Raw genomic sequence first — 16856 nt, forward strand, 5'->3', positions numbered from 1 at the left:
CCTCAAATGTGAGCTCCATAATGGAGAGAAGACACTGCAAAAGATCCTCAGACTGAACTTTAAAAAGCTCCTTGACAACAGGCAGGCTCAGCCAAGAGGCCAGGAACTAACAGACACATGGACAGCACTTCTGCTTCTCCCTTAAAGGTTGTCACTTCAGATCAAGGCCCAACTGTTCTGCCAGGACACATCTCTCCAGTTGCTCCTAGCACTGTAGCTCTTGTCTGGTGGGGAAGAGAGGGCTGAGAGGGCAAGCAGGCATCCCTCTTGAGCATAACGTTCATTTAAACCAAAATTAAAACTCGAACCAGTAAGTACCCTCTGCTTCTGGTCTTGGAAGCCAGCCTGATTCATTTATAATCCTATTATGAACACCAGTCACCAGGGTGCCAGATCTGGATATCTGGAGTCCCTCTACTCCGTGGGGAACTCAGGGACAAACCCTTTCAGGACAACAAGATGTGCAGAAGATGCTGGTCAAGCTGCTGATGTCATGGGGAGCCATGACCTTTCCTCTTTGCTGGCTTTAGCAGGCCTAGCTTGCCCTCTAACAGACCCTGATGCAAGCCACAGAGCAGGTAAGGCTACCTGCGTGGTCCACTCTCCTGCCCCAGAGCAGTCCAGATGCTGGGCACAACGCCCTGAAAACGGTGATACAAAATCGGGAAGGACCAACTCCTGGGCCCTGTCTTTTCCTCTCTAAGGCAGCTCAAGAAGGAAAAGAAGAAAGGGTGGCTTTATACCATCTCCTAATCCTGGGCTGACAGTCCCTTGGCTTACCCAAGGGCAGAAGTGCTGCCTAATCCCCATGCCAGCCCGCTCTGGCATCGACATTTAAACTGCAGTAGGAGTCATCCAGACACCGGAGAGATCCTCCTTCAACGAGAGAGACTCAACCAGACGCTGTTAAAGCAAGGTTACAGGCCAGAGCACTGTTGCAGCAGAGCCAAAGATCTGGGAGCAGATCCTGTAAGTGGCCAAGATGGCATTTCAAAGCCCTCTTTTGTTTCTTACTGATGTTGCTGCAGCTGTCAATGGACTGCACATGGCTCTACTGTCCCCTGAATCCATTACCTACATTACTGTCATTTCCCAGAACACCTTTCCAGTCCATTAAGTCTTTTAACACAGAGGTTTACCAGCCCTGGTGACATACGTATGGGTGGTGACAGAGATCTTTAAAGAAGGTGTCTGAGCTTTCACCAAAAATTTCCAGAAAATTATTACAAATAATTGGCAACTATAATTACAAGAGCAAAAATTAGGTCTGTGATAGATCTCCACAGTAATGCATGGTGTGTCCATTCCTTTCATGACCTTGTAAACTGTTTTCTTTCAACCTCAGGCACTTTTCCTCTCTCTCTTCAAACCTACAATAACCTCAGGCTCAACCCACTGAGGAGCTAAGTCAGCTACAAACACTACTTTTTAGGTGAAACTGCTCAGGCTCAAACATTTGCCTCTGAAAGTCCTCATCCAACAGTATCTTTCACCTCTTCCCATATTAAAGCAGAATCGTCTCTCACTCTTTCTAACGCTTCCTCTGTCTCACACCACCACACTGCAGAGCAATGGCTCTTGAGTTCACAATAGCCATGGAAGTTGCCATCTGGTTTCTGCAAAGCAGAACTTGTTTAGGGCGTAAACAAAGTTTAATGTGCTGGAACTGCAGGCACAACAAATGCTCCAGGAGAAAACTGAAGGAAAGGGATGCTAGGAAGGCGGCCAGAAAGGAGGAGACTGAAAACTTCACACTCATTCGCAGTGTCACCCCTCAGACTCCAACCTAGAAAATTAATAGTCAGTTGGGTTAAAGCAAAGGATAATTAATGCTCATGCAGGACAGAAGCTCAAACAGGGACAAAGAAAGATGCAAACAGATGGAAAGAATAAAATAATATGTTTCCTGCATTTTGCTGCATTGTAGGCAAGGAGCACAGGCAAGGCACGTCAAAAGGATTAGCTACATGTGTGTTTGCAGAATTGGGAAAACAAAACAATTTCAGTCAAAATGCTCCTGTCAAAAACCTCAGTAGGGTGCAGACCAGTTTCCAAGGTAACCAGCACTAATTGTGGGCATGGTGGAATCAAGTCAACAATAAAAGCACAAAGTAACCTGCATTGCTTAGCAAGGCAAAATATCCCAAATACATTCCTTCAGAAAAGAAAGATACAAAGTTGCTATTTGCAATCTTTGGCAAATTTGAAAAGCAAACAGGACGGATGGATTTTTCCCTCCCAGGACTACGATTCCGGGTGCAGCAGGACTATAAACCAAACAGCTCTCTGTTTAGAGGCATTAGGCAGTCCCCTGCGCGCAGGTCCTGAATTCACTCTCAGCTCTCCAGTGGGTCTTCTGTTTGAGCAAAGACTGCTGAAACTCTGGGGACAAGAGACCCGTGTTTGACCCAGTGACACTTCTGATGGAAAAAACGAAGACAGCTTGGAATTCGTCACTGGGATTATGATGACTCTAAGTACGGCCTTTTGCACTTGTGTTGAAAAAGAAATATACAGAAGCAATCAAAACAGTATGAACAGCTCAAATAAAACAAATAATACCAACAGATTAGTACTCGAGATTGAAGAAAAAAGCACTAACATAGCTTTACAGAATTCAAATATTAGCTCTCAAATGGCTTTCGTGAGTGTAAATATTTTGCTGTAAGTAGGTCCTTGATCTGGATGTTGGCAATATTAACAGTAATTGGCAGGAGGTATGAAGGCAAGTAATGGGAACATCAGCTTTTAAATTAAATGAAACTACAACATAACTGGCAAGTATTATTTTCCTAATAAACTCGTTGACTTTAACATCTTGTAGCATCAACAAGGATAGCGAGAGACTAATTATGTCACAAGAACTTACCAACTAACCAGCTCAGAAAAGGTTTATGCTTTGGGAAACTAGAAGTTATGGTTATACAATACATCGAACCCCAACAGTATGGACACTCAAACGGATTATCCTTTGGTGAAAGATGTGTTGTAGTGACTATGTGAAAAAAGCTTCTAGATGGATACCTGACATGCTACGTTCATATCCTGGCATGCCCCAGAGCAAATGGCACATGTGTCCACATTCTTGGGCACTTCATGTGTTCAGCAGACCCTCCTACCTACCCCTAGATTCAAGATTATAAATCTGAATCACCAGCATCCGGACCCTTAACATATCTGCTCTGCAACATGATAAACCCTAGTAAACAAGGCTGGTGTTTGGCTGTAACCGAGCTGGGTCCTATCCTGCCTTGCCCAGCTGTAAAAGATGGGTGAGCTGCCGGGCGGCTGTTCGGGCACCTGAGTCTGCTGCACAGCATTCGCACATGCCACCGCGGCCCCCGGCTCTGGGGCCTCCCCTGGGGCTGCCTCCACACCTTCTGCATTTACTTCAGCTCCACCACCCTGGTGGCATCTGCCTGGTCACCTTCTTCAGCGAGGGCTGCACACATGCTCCCAGTCTCCACGGCACACAAGCAGCAAAACCCAAAAGGGAGCTCCTGCCACGAGCCAGCAGCAATCGTGAGAGCTCCAGTTAGCCACCTCCTCCAGCTCCCCTAACACGTCCCTGCTGCGTGCGCAGTAGTCAGAGGCCTCTGCTACACTGTCTAGCAGCTGTAAAACAGAACATCACGGGATCAGTTCCCACACCCTCCCCTTTAAATGTGAAAGTCAGTTAAAAAGGAGTTGCACAAATGTCAGTACAATAAAGCAAAGCTTTAAAAATGAACCGTCATTACCGCAAATACTTGCTCCCTATGCATCTCCTGAGTCACATCTTCTTAAGTTTACTGACTGCAATAAAATATTTACTACCATCAGCATTTCCTAGCCAAATCAGAGGTGGGAAAAACTAACCGGGTTCTATTTTGTCTGATGCATCATCAACGCAATTTACAGCTCGCGTGCAATACCGAAGCAGCCAGAGGCAGAACCTCAGCCAGCGTAATCCGGTGAGGTCCCCTGGTTTTCCCAGGACTTGGTATCAGCTAAAAACATCACTTGCATGTAGGAAGCAGCTGTATTTCTTTTTCATTAAAACATGGACTCCTCAGGACTCATGCAGAAAGAAAGCATTTTGGCTTCAAAACAGAGAATCTGGTATTTAGTCCTCTGAGTGCGAACAAATACACATAACAGGTAACTAGCTTTTAAATCAGAATTTGCCTTGAACTTAATTACGTGTTAAAATTTTAAATAAACTGACTTTTAAGAACTAATTCACTTTTGACATAAATAGGAGAACAGCCCACAGAAGTCAGTGGAACTACAGCCACCTACACCAGGAGATGACATGTCTCTTAAAGTTCTTTTTTAGCTCCTTTTGAGCTGATTTTAAACACTTGTTACAGTGTTTCCTGTGATTAAAAAAAAAAAGTACATTAGACAAACTGCTGAACTTAAGTTTAAAATTAACATTAACCTGTGCGTGCACTGTGTGGGATTTATAGTCATGCCTGTTTCAGTGACTGAAAATCATTCTGTCAATGCAACAGAATTTTGACGCACCCCATTAGGGGCCATGGTAACACGAAAGCGCAGCAATACAGTGCCCTTTTCCCTTAAGGCTCACGCTGCCAGTCAGACACCGCTTAAACAACTAGCTCTGCAATGCAGCAACAGCTGCACGGCTCAGCTGCTCGCAGCTTTGTTCCCAGTCGGTCCTCTCGGCTGCAGCCAGCCAGACGCCTCTCTTACCGGTTGGGAGGAGCGGTGTGGCATACCTGCCCATGAATGTCTGTGAGCACTCCGACAGACTGACAGAGTGGAAAAGGTCCTGGGGCACGTACAGATTAACCAAGCCCCACGAAAGACCTGATTTGGGGATTTTCAGAGCAGTTCAGCTCTTAGGAGCTGTGTGCCCTGCTCAGCAACTCTGTGGTCTCCCTCTCTCTCTTCTGGCGCTATCGCAGCGGATGGATGCAGATGGACTCGGATGGACTCTTTAAAGAGCCTCGTCTCTGCCAAGCCACCACCACTGACTCAGACTCATCTCCAACTATTCACGGGGCCTTCTCCTGTCCACCGCCTCCCTACCTTGGAAACTACTGTCCCCCATCTCTAACTAAACAAAATCATTAGGGAAGAGAAAGGTGCACCTACCTGTACAGAAGTGAGGTGCAAGAGATGTATTAAAAGCACTCAATGCACCTTCTGAACTATCTGCTCCGTCTTCCCTGGCAGAGCTGTTTTCCCCATGCACTTAAAATGTGTGTGAGCTTTCACTGCCCTGGTGCTGGTGGCACCCAGGAGCTGTGGGGACAGCTGAGAGCAGGGCTGGGATCACTGCAGCCGTCAGGAGAGGTCTGCTTCCAGGAGCAGAGCTCTCATATCTGGAGAAGGAGAGCAGCTATGCAAGTTCAGGCCAAAAAGAGGCTACACTGCATGGCTGGGGTAATGCAGAGGGTACAAACAGGGAGCATGGAAAAAAGCCAGATGCAACTTAATGGAGGAAAGAGAGGACAAGGAGAAAGAGGTGACAGAGCAATTGTTTAGAAGGACAATACTTTCTAAAATGAGGAGAAAAGTGACTGAAAGGAAGGAGAAAGCAACTCACAGACAGGCACAGCTAAGGAGTAGTTAACTTTAGAGCTCAGCAGCAACCTGCACAGGCTGCATTACCCTGGATGCAGCGTTTGGTATCTGCCCTGGATTTGGGGTAACATACAACAGTCACTGCTGAAGCAATTTTCTTCTCTCGTAAACAGTGCAAGGCTATGGATAAAAACAGTTTTGGTACGTCAGCAAGACTGTCGCTTCTACACAGCACTGGCAGCTGATACTTCTGCTCCTCTTTATTTATCTGTCTCTCCAGATGCACAGCGGTAGGGACAGAGGAACAGCCTGTAGACTACCTTCATCATAACTGCCATAGGCAGTAGAGGTTGCTGGGAGCTGTACCAAACTAATCATGCACTGTTATGAATTAGTCTCAAGGAATGAAATATGAGCAGAAAAAGTGAAATACATAGAGTGTATTTTCTCCTCCCAGAGTATATATTGCCTCTAAGTGAAACTGATTTCCATGAAGTATTCAATCTACTCAGTCCTGAGTGAAAACGACTCTCTGCAAAGCAGTTAACAGGTTTTCCTGCCTTGCAGATAATGATATCTCACAGTTATTTGCCATACACTGCATGCAATCAAAGTTAAAGCACTGAATTTTTTTCCACGGGTAGGAGAAGGGCTCACTCACATAATCTAACGTGCGAAGTTGGCGTATCTTGAGTTTCCTGCACTTTTTGCATGTCCTGTGGAATGTCCCAAAGATAACACAAAACAACAAGGCTGCATTTCTAAACCATCGCCTCAAAACGGGCTTTCCAAGCACAACAGCCTCTGCTCCACACGAGGTCAGTGAGACTGCACAGGCAAATGTAAACGTTCTGCTCGGTATCTCCCAAGAAACGAGTGACAGACTCAAAACCAGAACGTAGCCCTCACTTTGGGTTTTGCCTTTGGATTCCTGGATCAACCTTTCCGCAGCTGGTATGGAGAGGTAGTGGCTTACCAGCGCTCATCTGCCGTCTAACACCACTTGCTTTACGAACATTTCCGTTCCTTCAGTTGGCAAAGGCGTGCAAACCTGTACTCATCGTCATGATTTAATTGAAAGCAAGCAGCTATCTGCCAGCAGTAACTCCATACAACTAAAAAAAACCAAAACACCACTTCATATTAGATGCTGCAGTCCTTACTCCAAACATGAATTCATCAAGAGAAGAGACGAGTTCTTTCTCTGTATTTTAACCTCACAGATTAAAACAGCAGGGAAGACGAAGATGGGGGTTTTATCCCTGGCTTCCTTCTTTCATTCCAGCTCCTCGCTTGAATTCAAACCCAGATTGCCTTGCCTTCCCATTTTAATGCAGAATAGCTCATCAGGGTTAGTCAGACCAAGAAATCTACATACATATATTTCACACACGGATATATTTTGCACACCAAATAATCCCCCCCAAAAAATTTCCTGCCATTTTCATGGGAGTCTTGCCTCAGCGAGGACAGCAGAATGAAATCTCCAATTGCAAAGCACTCCCGGGCTCTGTCTCCCTATCCACCCTGTCTCCCTTAACCTTGAGAAGCAAATGCTGGAGGAAAGGAAAAAAAAAAGACGCTCACTCCGTTTGTGAGCCAGCCTGGCCGTGGCTCAGGCGCGTTCCAGAGACGCTGTGCCCTCCTGAATGCTAAATGAGCTCCCCGGCTACAGACTTGCTCTCAGAGGAGCTTAGAGGAGATCTCGCTCGGCACACCGAGCTGTTGGCATGGCAACACCGAAAAAAAAATCAGCAGCGCCTGGCATTGGCATCGCTGTAGTAGCAGGCTGTCTGTGTGACTCCTCATTTTTGTAAATGATCTAATGGCACCCACCCTCTGGCTGCAGAGAGGTTAAAGCCCCCGCTGCCCCCGTGCGGCAAGGTGGGTGTCTAACGTGTGCGCGCCAGGAGGAGAGCTGGCCTGGAAGCCGAGGGGTCTCGGGGGGCGGAGGGCGGAGGGAGAGCTGTGGCGCGCTGCTCCAACTTGGGGTTAGCCACCACCAAGTGCACCAAACCACGACCCAGAGTTTCCGTAAGGGGCAAAGGGGAGAGGGGGATGCGCAAAGACGCTAGGCGAGGGGGTTCACGGCCAGCGCAGGCCGGGGCTCCGAGCTCCTGCGCTCCACAGGCTGCGAGCCCCGGAGGGCAGGGAAGTGCTGGCGCAGGGGACAACAGAGCCAGGAAGCGAGGTGGGCACTTCCCAGGCTGTCCGCTCCGACAGAGGCCAGGGGTTACCAAGGAGGAAATTACCGCCTCCTTTTCAAGGCAGCTTTGGAGAAAAAGTTGCCATTTTAGCTCTGCCTGAAACAAGAACGGCTTGTGTGGCTGCAAAACAAGGCTCTGTTGTTTGTTAGCGAACCTTCCTCCAACTTCTCCTGCTCTCAGATCGACGCTGGAATGGAAAATCATATCCCAGCACGGTCTCCAGTGATAAGACCGTCTAGCTGCAGTCACAAAAGACCTCTGCCCACTGCCAAATATTGCCCGGTGGGCCCTGGTTTTGAACAGGGCCTCTAGATACACCTGTCTCATCAATCATACAACCAGTGCCAGTACTGGAGGACTGAGATCAGGACCACAGAAAGAGCGCAGTGAGGATTTCCACCCCCTGCAGAGCAGCCAGCCAACAGAGGATACTGGGGAGGAAGCGCAAACAGACAAAAGGCAAATATTTGACCACAAAAAGTGGAGACTAAAACAAAAATTTAAACCCCAGGATGGGTATTCTTTATTTGATGGGATATTCATCCTTCAGAACGAAAAGCAGCAGAGATCTGTCGGTTTGCCACCCAACTCCAACCTGGCAACGTCAGCCCGAGAAGAACGCCTGGAGCTATTTTTAAAAGGCAATCGCAATAAACAGCGATTGTAGCATACAATCTGAATTAATAGCGTGGTTGGAACAATATGTTATCAGAGATATTTCATCCATATTCCAGGCGCATTGTTCGATGCCGCATCTCTGAGGTCGGTATCGATTACGTTGTCTGGCAACACTGACTGCAACAAGTCAGAGCTCCTGTTGCCAGGCCAACACCGGCAGCAGCCTGTCGCTCTCCTTTCTTAAAGAAGCACAGCTGCTTATGCCTTTTCCTCTTACGATGCTCATACTGCAACACGAAAACACCAAAGTGAATCAAAACATCAGGGAGCACAAATGAAATAACTGTTTAATTCCCTCTCTTAGCCAGACGCAACCCTGACGTGGCATGAATGCAACTCTACTGGTTTCAAGGGTGTTATTGCACCTGGTCCAGTTTAAGATCCGGCTTTCAAAAGTGAATCAGAACCATACACTGGCATTTTCCAAGGAGCTTTAAGGACAGAAGAGGCTGATGGCTGAACTTCCATGCGCGTCTAACTCCCCAGCCATAACAGTCGATGGCACCAGCACAGTGCAAAGCTCACCCTCCTCCCTTCCAGGCAACAATTTTTGCATGCACTTAGGGCCCAAACCAGGGGTCAGACCCTCCAGCTCCTGCCAAAGTACTGCAATAAGCAACTGGATTTTGAAAAATATTCACTACACCCAGATGCTGAAAGGGAGCCACCAGGGTCTGACCTCTTTGGCAAATCTGATGCCAACAGAAGCTGCTGGTTTGGGCTGCGGACTTTTGAAATTACATCTCTTGTTACATCTGCTACGTCCTAGCGTAAAGAAACACTCAACATCCAGAGAGCAAGTAACAAAAATGGCTGGCAAAGAGTTAAGGAAAAGAGAAAGAGCGAGATACTGACTGCTGTTCCCTGTTGTCTGACTCCCTTCCTCTCTGTTTTAGTATTTGCCATCATGCAAAAGATGTGTCAGCTCAGGATGAATAGATAACTCTGAATCTCTCTCTACTGCCCTACCTTACCTTATCTTCAATTTTTTTTTTTCTACCACTTCCTGCTCCTGCTTTGTCTCACTTTCATCTCATCAGCACCCTGCACTTCACCTCTCCTAACTCTCCCTATGCTGGGTCTGGTCCCCCCACCCCTTCGTTAGTCCCTCATTCCTCCCTCAGCTCAATACTGCTACTTTTTCATTCTTCTTTACAGGTCTATGGCTCCCTCCTCTTCCTGCTTCACCTACAGACTAACATGTACCAGCCTCTGGGATCCCATAACCACCAGAAATACTGGCCTCTCCCATTTATCTGTCATGGACTCCCCCTCATCCACCTTTCCTATGATTTAAAGACCCTGAAAAACACTGCAGTAGTGCTCAACCTGTGGTCCTCTGTGCTGTGCCACAGTCTGCTGCAATTTTCTGGCAGTCTCTTCACATCCCAGACGGTTTGCAAACTCTGCCAATTAATGAAGGGCTCTGTTTGTCACTCTGGCAGGATATATTACTGTCCTTAACATCGACTGACATGAGGACAGACTCACTGTCCTGAGGCTCTGATAATAGGATTTCAAGAGATGCTTTCCCTTAATCCGTCAAAAAAATATTTCATCAAATAGCTGTGTGGGTAACCCAACCTCCCTCCGATTATAACCCTGCATTTGGCATATAATGAAGAAAGCACTCAGTCAGCTGAGTCACTGTACATAAAGACATATTGTGGAAGATGCTTCACAATACATCTAACTACTCTTACCCCTAATTATATAAATTTGACAGGTTAGTCATTATATTATTGAAAAGAAAAAGAAATGCATTTTAAGTGTAGAAAAACAAACCTTTGCAACTTGAAGTTCCTTGCAAGTCAAACACGATGGATTGTGTTGAATTGCTAGTTTCCAGAGAACATTGCAGTGTATCTGTACAATTCTTCAGCACTTCCTTCCAATGAGCTGACCATGGGTTTCCAGTAAGCAAATAAAAGGCTGCCAGTCTCGCATTTCACTGTAAGTCAAATACATCCTGTGCTCTATTATGGGGTCCAATCCAAAGCTTTCCACATCAGCTCACTTCAGAGTGAGTTTCTGAAGATTACACTAACACGCCTCCTTTACAGCACACATCTCGTATGACATGAAAATGTTTGCCTTGACAAGAGCTACAGATCTGAGCTCTTAATAATTCCAATATATTCACTGAAGATGCTCTTTGTGTGTGCGTGTGCATAAGAAAGAACAAGAACAGGCAGGGAGCAGTGAGAGCACATTAAAATGCAGTGGCTCTGAGGCTAGGGGTGCTGCAGAGCACCCCAAAGGCAAGGTGTTTCTGCGAGCAGCATGGGACACCGCCCTGGCAGAAGAACGGGCCAAGGACGGAGCGGTGCTGAGCTGGTTTATCCACACTGCTATATATGAAAAGAGATAGACAGATAGATAGATTTATATTTATATATATGTAAATAATGGGACAGCTGTTTTACCACCCTTACTTACACCGCACCCATAACAGCTTTCTATGCGCTATGCCAAAACACTGGCCTATTCCCTCACACATATTTGCCTTTGACTTCAGCAGCTACTGGATCAGGCCCTGGGGCTGCCCTGTCCCCAGCGCTGTGCACTCTCCCACGTTCCCGTCAGGCCATTTGAAAGGAGGGCATTGATGTGCCTCAATAATGCAGCCATTACCGGCGCGATACGGAGATGGATCAATCAAAGGCAGCACAACAGTCAGATTCAGAGGATTCCAAAATTGAGGTCAGACTCAATAACTCTTAGACAGATGCCAAAAGAGAGACACACATATATACAGGAAGGCAAATTTTAACTGTGCAAACCTAAAACTGTCACTCGCAGTGATGGATTCGATGTGTTTTGGCAAGAACTGTTATTTCCTCCCTCATTTCCACCCCTTGCCTCAGCGTCAGCACTGGCGTAGGGTACCTTTGGCCTGGTGGTCTGATGCTAACCTTCCCCTTAACTCTCAGCCCTCAAGTCTTACAGCATAAGTCCTGCGAATGGGTGCCCCGTTGCTTTTCTGCGCCCCAGGGGATATTCCCCTGCTGCAGAATACCTCTCCCTAGGGGAGGTCAATTCCGTGAATAAATCCCAGCTCCTGGGTTAATCAGGTGCAAGAGAGCTTACTTAGGCTAAATGCCTCAAAACACAACTGAACGCTCATCAGAAGGGATCAGGCAATGGGCAGCTGCCCAGGGAAAGGGGCTGTTTATACTGGTGCTTCACTTTGGTTGAGCTTGTTGTTGTTGCTGTGGATTTACAGACTTCTACACGAAGGCAGAGAAGCCAGAGATTTTCCTAGTTTATGGTGCTGCACTTGCACCAGGGAAAATAAAATCCCTGTAAATCCACTTGAAACCACAGTTTGGCTCAATTATCTTGGCTGACCTTGACTTCCCATGCTTTTTCTCCTCAGTTGTTTGGACTCTAAGCTACTACAAACAAACCCTATGTCACATTATTAGTAATTATGTGCATCATACTAGCATTTAAGAGCCCTCTCTGATACAACACCCCACTGCAGTTACAATGTACAATTAAACATGGCAAAGATACCCAAAGGTGGTGGCAAATGGTAAGCCTGATTTCAAGATCAAACTCTGAATCAAACACCCCAAATCCACCTCCGAAGTTCCTGCCTCATGACGCATTAAGAACATCCAGCTAGCAAATACTATCGTTACTCTGGCAATGCATGCCCCCTTCCCTTTCTGTCACCACAGTAAATTGCCGACAAATTCCTCCTGGTGGCCTTTAAAAGGAAAAATGATTAAAAATATATCTTAAGTATTCAAAGGTGTCTTACATTACATTAAAGAGCACAAATTAGATATGGGTTTAACTAGGATGAAATTGTGCAATACACAAGCATTTTCACTTACTGCCTATGCCAGCCTTGGGCTGGGAGGCACAGAGGTGCCACGTAAAAGCTATGTGCAAGGCAAAACAGAAATGTCTCGCCTGCCAGACTCTCACAGAAACGAAGACTGGTCAGGAGTTGCCCCTGTGCTGGGTTCAAGTCCTTGGTACTATCTCCCTCCGCAGAGCACTACATGGTGCGCCAGGACTCCGGCTGCAGTCCCAGACTGATGTTCCTGGTAAGTTAGAGCTCAAAGGCTGGATTCGAGTTTCCGGAAAACTAGAGTTTCGTGTGTGAAAGCAAGCAGTTTTAGGAAGTTTCCTGATGTTCAAGCACAGACTAAGATGCCATGGAATAAGCTACAGTAAGTCTTCCTAGCAATAAGTATACGATATTGACAGTAAGTCTCCACACCAGAGATTTTTCAATCTAAGCAAACAGTGTGAAAAAAGCATAGGAGGAGGAAACGAGGCCATAAAGTGCTGATTGAGCTAACCTCACACAGATCAAGAGCTCCCTTGTTCCCTAGGCAAGTGTACTTCCCCGACCCCACCGCTTCCCCTAGACATGCTGCCCCAGTTTTATCTGCTCTGCTGCCCAACCTCTTGCCTCAAGAGCAACATGAAGATACACTGCTGCAATGCCAGCTGACAGGCAGCACTAGCTTCCTGTCTCCTGTGACCCATTGACTGCAAACTCTTTGGTTAAACGTTCAGGTCTCTCTCAGACACTGACCACAGCTCAGAGCCTGAGCTTCACGCATGATTTCCCATATTTCTTTTTGTAACGGCCTTTATAAGGAGGGAATATGCCTCTTTATTATGTAAAGTTATTCCCACTTCGTGATGTGTATGGGCATGGGACTTGCTCAAGACCATGTGAGAAATCTGAGGCAAAGAAGAGAAATGAACCTAGTTTTTTCAAAGCCCAAGCCAACACCTAAGAACAGCAGCATCTTACCTTTGGGATTGCTGTACAGCTGTTCATGCTTACTTGCTGGCTAAGCACAGTACACAGTTAGGTTACAGCAGAGAAAACAGATCTTGTTATCACCTTCCCAAACAATCATCAAAAATGTGTTCACCTGAATGCTTACAAAGATTTCTCTTACCTTTCGCTTTCAAGTTTTGGCTATCCACAAGAAGAGACTCTTTAAATCTATTTACTTTTAGCAGAGGTATTCATTTCTAGTACAATCACTTATGAAATCACTTTAGGGTCTGAGAGATTTAAAATTCTCCAACTGCTGAGAAATTACACATAGCATCTCAAAGTGTTGTCGACAGCCAACAAACATTGCTAGAAAGATCTCCTCAGCATGCATGGATGGATGCATCAAGGGCAGTAGTGTCTGTACAAGAGAAATTCCTCTTGTAGTATTCATCTGGGGCTTAAAGTGGGAACTCTGCACAGAAAGAATTAGCATTTACTTCTAAAACAGGAAACTTGCTTTGCATATCTCATTTTGACACAATCGCACTTTTTTTTCCAAATAACAAGCCAATTCCTAAAATCATAGTGTAGTTTACAAACAGACAAAACCCCAGTGAGTATACAGTGAAATATGCCTAGGCAATGGTAAATAAGTGCTGACGCTGAATTGTGGTATTCTCGGTCAGATCGAGCAGCACATTATTCTGCAAATAGCTGGTGGGTTTCAAGAAGGTGTTGTTATTGTGAGCAATACCAGCAGAATACAGCCTTCACACACACAAACACTCAAGAGAGAAGGCGACTCTCCACACCCAACAACTGAACGTGGTTTCCCACCTCCTCCCAGTCCCAAGAAGACGACCAGCTCCTCTACGCCAGCACGTTCTCTTAACCCCAGTGAGGTGAACACTCCCATCTACCACCCTAAGCCACTATCACGCATTTCCTAAAGTCTTCTCAGAGCATGGTCGAGAAGCCTGAATTAGGATCAGAGGCTGGCTGGGCAGACCCGCATGAAAATACCTCCCTCGCTACGAAGAGCTACCGCTCTTCAGAGCTGCACATCCAGCTCGCTCCCTCGTGCCAGTGCTGCCCTGTGCCCTGCGGGATGGCTGGCAGGCCACCAAAGCAGCTGCTGCAGAAGGAGCCACCCTGCCTCCTGCCTTGGTCAGCAAACATTTCACCATGGGAAAATACAATCCAGTGGTCTGCAGAGCCAAACATTTCAAGGCCAGGCCCCGGCGAGGCTGGGTGCGTTACCTGCAGTCTCCCTGTCCCCTGCCGACAGCTCCCCGTTGATGCCATTCTCTTTGGTTCGAGAGTACGTGCCTTGCTGCTCCCGTCCGCCCAGCCCTGGCTCCTCGTCCTCGCGATAGGGAAATCCATTGGCACTTCTGACCAGTCCAGCACCTGCACCACCTTGATCCTTAAGTTCAGGTGAGTGTGGGTGTGAAGAAGCCTCTGTGAGCTGACCCGAAGTCCAGTGCGGTGCCTTGGCTTCATCTTTTCTCTCGTCCGCCATTTTTCCTCTCCTTCACCGCTTGCCCTGGAACGACATGAGCAGGGAAGATGAGCGCAGGCAGGCGACGGTGTCCCTGGCTTGCAGGCAGCAGCCCGGACCCAGCATACACACACTGCCCCATGGCACTGCCGGGCAACTCCACCAGCACGTGAGAGAAGGTTTAAACACCAAAGCGTCTCTGCTAGTCTGTCCTGGGCATGAGTGAGCCACTTTAAAACCAAAACAAACCACAACTCACAACTAGTAAAAATTATGGGCCAAATCCTGTATGATGCCCGTGTGCCTTGCAATTATTAGCACTAGTTTCTTGAGGGTTGCCCTTTTGTTAACCTGATTTTAACTCATTAAGTGCAGCTAAATGTAGACCCACTTAATGAGAAGTGAATCGATCTTCATAATGACATCTTCCGGGGTGATAAAAGGGAAGAACGCAAAAATTGCTTCAGTAAGTGTAGCTGCTATTAAAAAACTGTCAGAGCAGTTGCAAACAGCAGGCGCAGTCCTGAACTAGGCCTGCAGTGAACAGGGTGCTTGTCAAGCACAGAACGAAAAGACGATCCATCCTACAGAGTTTGCAATCTGCTGCTAGCCATGAGAGAAACAACATCTAAGAACATACACCGGGTTCCTGAACATATGTGCTATTTGACCCTGTTTATATCCCTTCTTACTTGCTATTTTGTGAACATTCACATTCATTCCCTTTTGTCCAAAAACAACACGTGGGGAACAGTTGTTCTTCACACAAGCATTTGCGTTCTCTTATGACTATCAGTATTTATACATAAACAAAACTAATCACTATTTGCTACTTCACATGTCTTTTATTCCTGCTAATAAGCTCTTATTTGTCCAAGCCAGGAAAAGAAGCCACTGTACAAGCCATAGGCTTTGGCTACAGCTCACAGAAAAGCATAGTAGTAGCTCCTCAATATACAAGCCTAGTAAAACAGTACATTGTAATATGTATTTTGATGATAAGGTAACCTTGGCAGGGGGGGAAATAAAGGCTTGATTTAAGCTAGCTACATGGAAGTGAAAAACAGCAGGCCTTTTCTGAGAGCACTTGCCACATTTTTTTTCCCCTGGAAAAAAAAAAAAAAGGAAAGAAACAAGCCAAAGAACACAGTCAGCCAACTATGTATTGGAGAGGCTGAACCGTCTAGAAAAGAAGGCAGAAAACTGGAGCTCACATATACTCTGCAGTTATTTAATAAAAACAAAAATACAGAACACCTGTTGCCAGGGAACTAGATCAGTTTACAACAAACCTCTAAACATGACGAAAAGCTACATTTGTCAGATAATTATTCACAACTGATAATATAACCCCCCCCTTCTGATCAGATATTATTATTTAATAATAATGGCTTTCAGAGCTAATTTTACTTTAAATTAAGAAGTCATGGTGAATCATGGATATTATATTTCATTCACAATAAAAATGTGACTCAAATGATATAATTCCCCCAAAAGGGACTCATACACGCACACACTCGCCCACCCTCTCCCCTCCCGGGGAGAGCAGCTCCGGAGGCTCTCACCACGACCTGGCAGTGTTCCTTGGGGAAACAAATTGCCTAAAGACTGTGGGAAGAGGTGAAGCTTCGCGCCTAGCGTGTCCTCTGGGCTGTAATGAAAATGGTGGCCTGAGCAGCATCGCAGAGCGCAGCGGCACTGAGGCCAGCCTCAATCAACCAGAGACAGCCAATGTGCTCCACGTCCCTTTGCCTTCTCCTCCTCCTTCATCCCTAACAGGAGACTTGTTGGCAAGAGACTCTGCGTATGCAGCGAAAGCCGTAATGCAGTCACCTCAAATTGTACCAGGAGAGCTGACGGGGGAACTGTGGAGGAGAGAGCCCGAGCGGGGCAAAGCCATCTCCTGTGTACCACCACAGAGATCCTCTGCCTCTACGCCTGTTCCCTGCGTGACACTAGAAAACATTTTCTGATCGGAGCCCTCTCCAGAATGTGAGGCCACAGGACGCATATTTCCTCTGCACAGGCCTGACTGCCATGTGGCCAAAGCCACCAATGCTTTGGGACCTGTGAACAGAACAGAGCCTCTTCTGGGCAAAGAAAAGGAGAGATTCTCATGTATGTCCCTTAGGAAGCTCAAAAAGAAAAAAAAAGAAGCTTATTCAAAGCTTTCCCCCAC

General features: G+C 46.5%; 1 protein-coding gene across 1 annotated transcript in view; it reads right to left on the minus strand.

Annotated features, from left to right (window-relative positions):
* MAP2 (microtubule associated protein 2) overlaps nt 1-16856 on the minus strand; it is a 104326-nt gene that overhangs the window by 58219 nt on the left and 29251 nt on the right. The window contains exon 2 of the mRNA XM_067298742.1: nt 14437-14722. Within this exon, the coding sequence (XP_067154843.1) occupies nt 14437-14698 (262 nt within the window). The 5' untranslated portion in view covers nt 14699-14722. The remainder of the gene's footprint in view (nt 1-14436; nt 14723-16856) is intronic.

Source organism: Apteryx mantelli, chromosome 6, assembly GCF_036417845.1.
Source record: "Apteryx mantelli isolate bAptMan1 chromosome 6, bAptMan1.hap1, whole genome shotgun sequence".
NCBI classification, from domain to species: Eukaryota; Metazoa; Chordata; class Aves; order Apterygiformes; family Apterygidae; genus Apteryx; species Apteryx mantelli.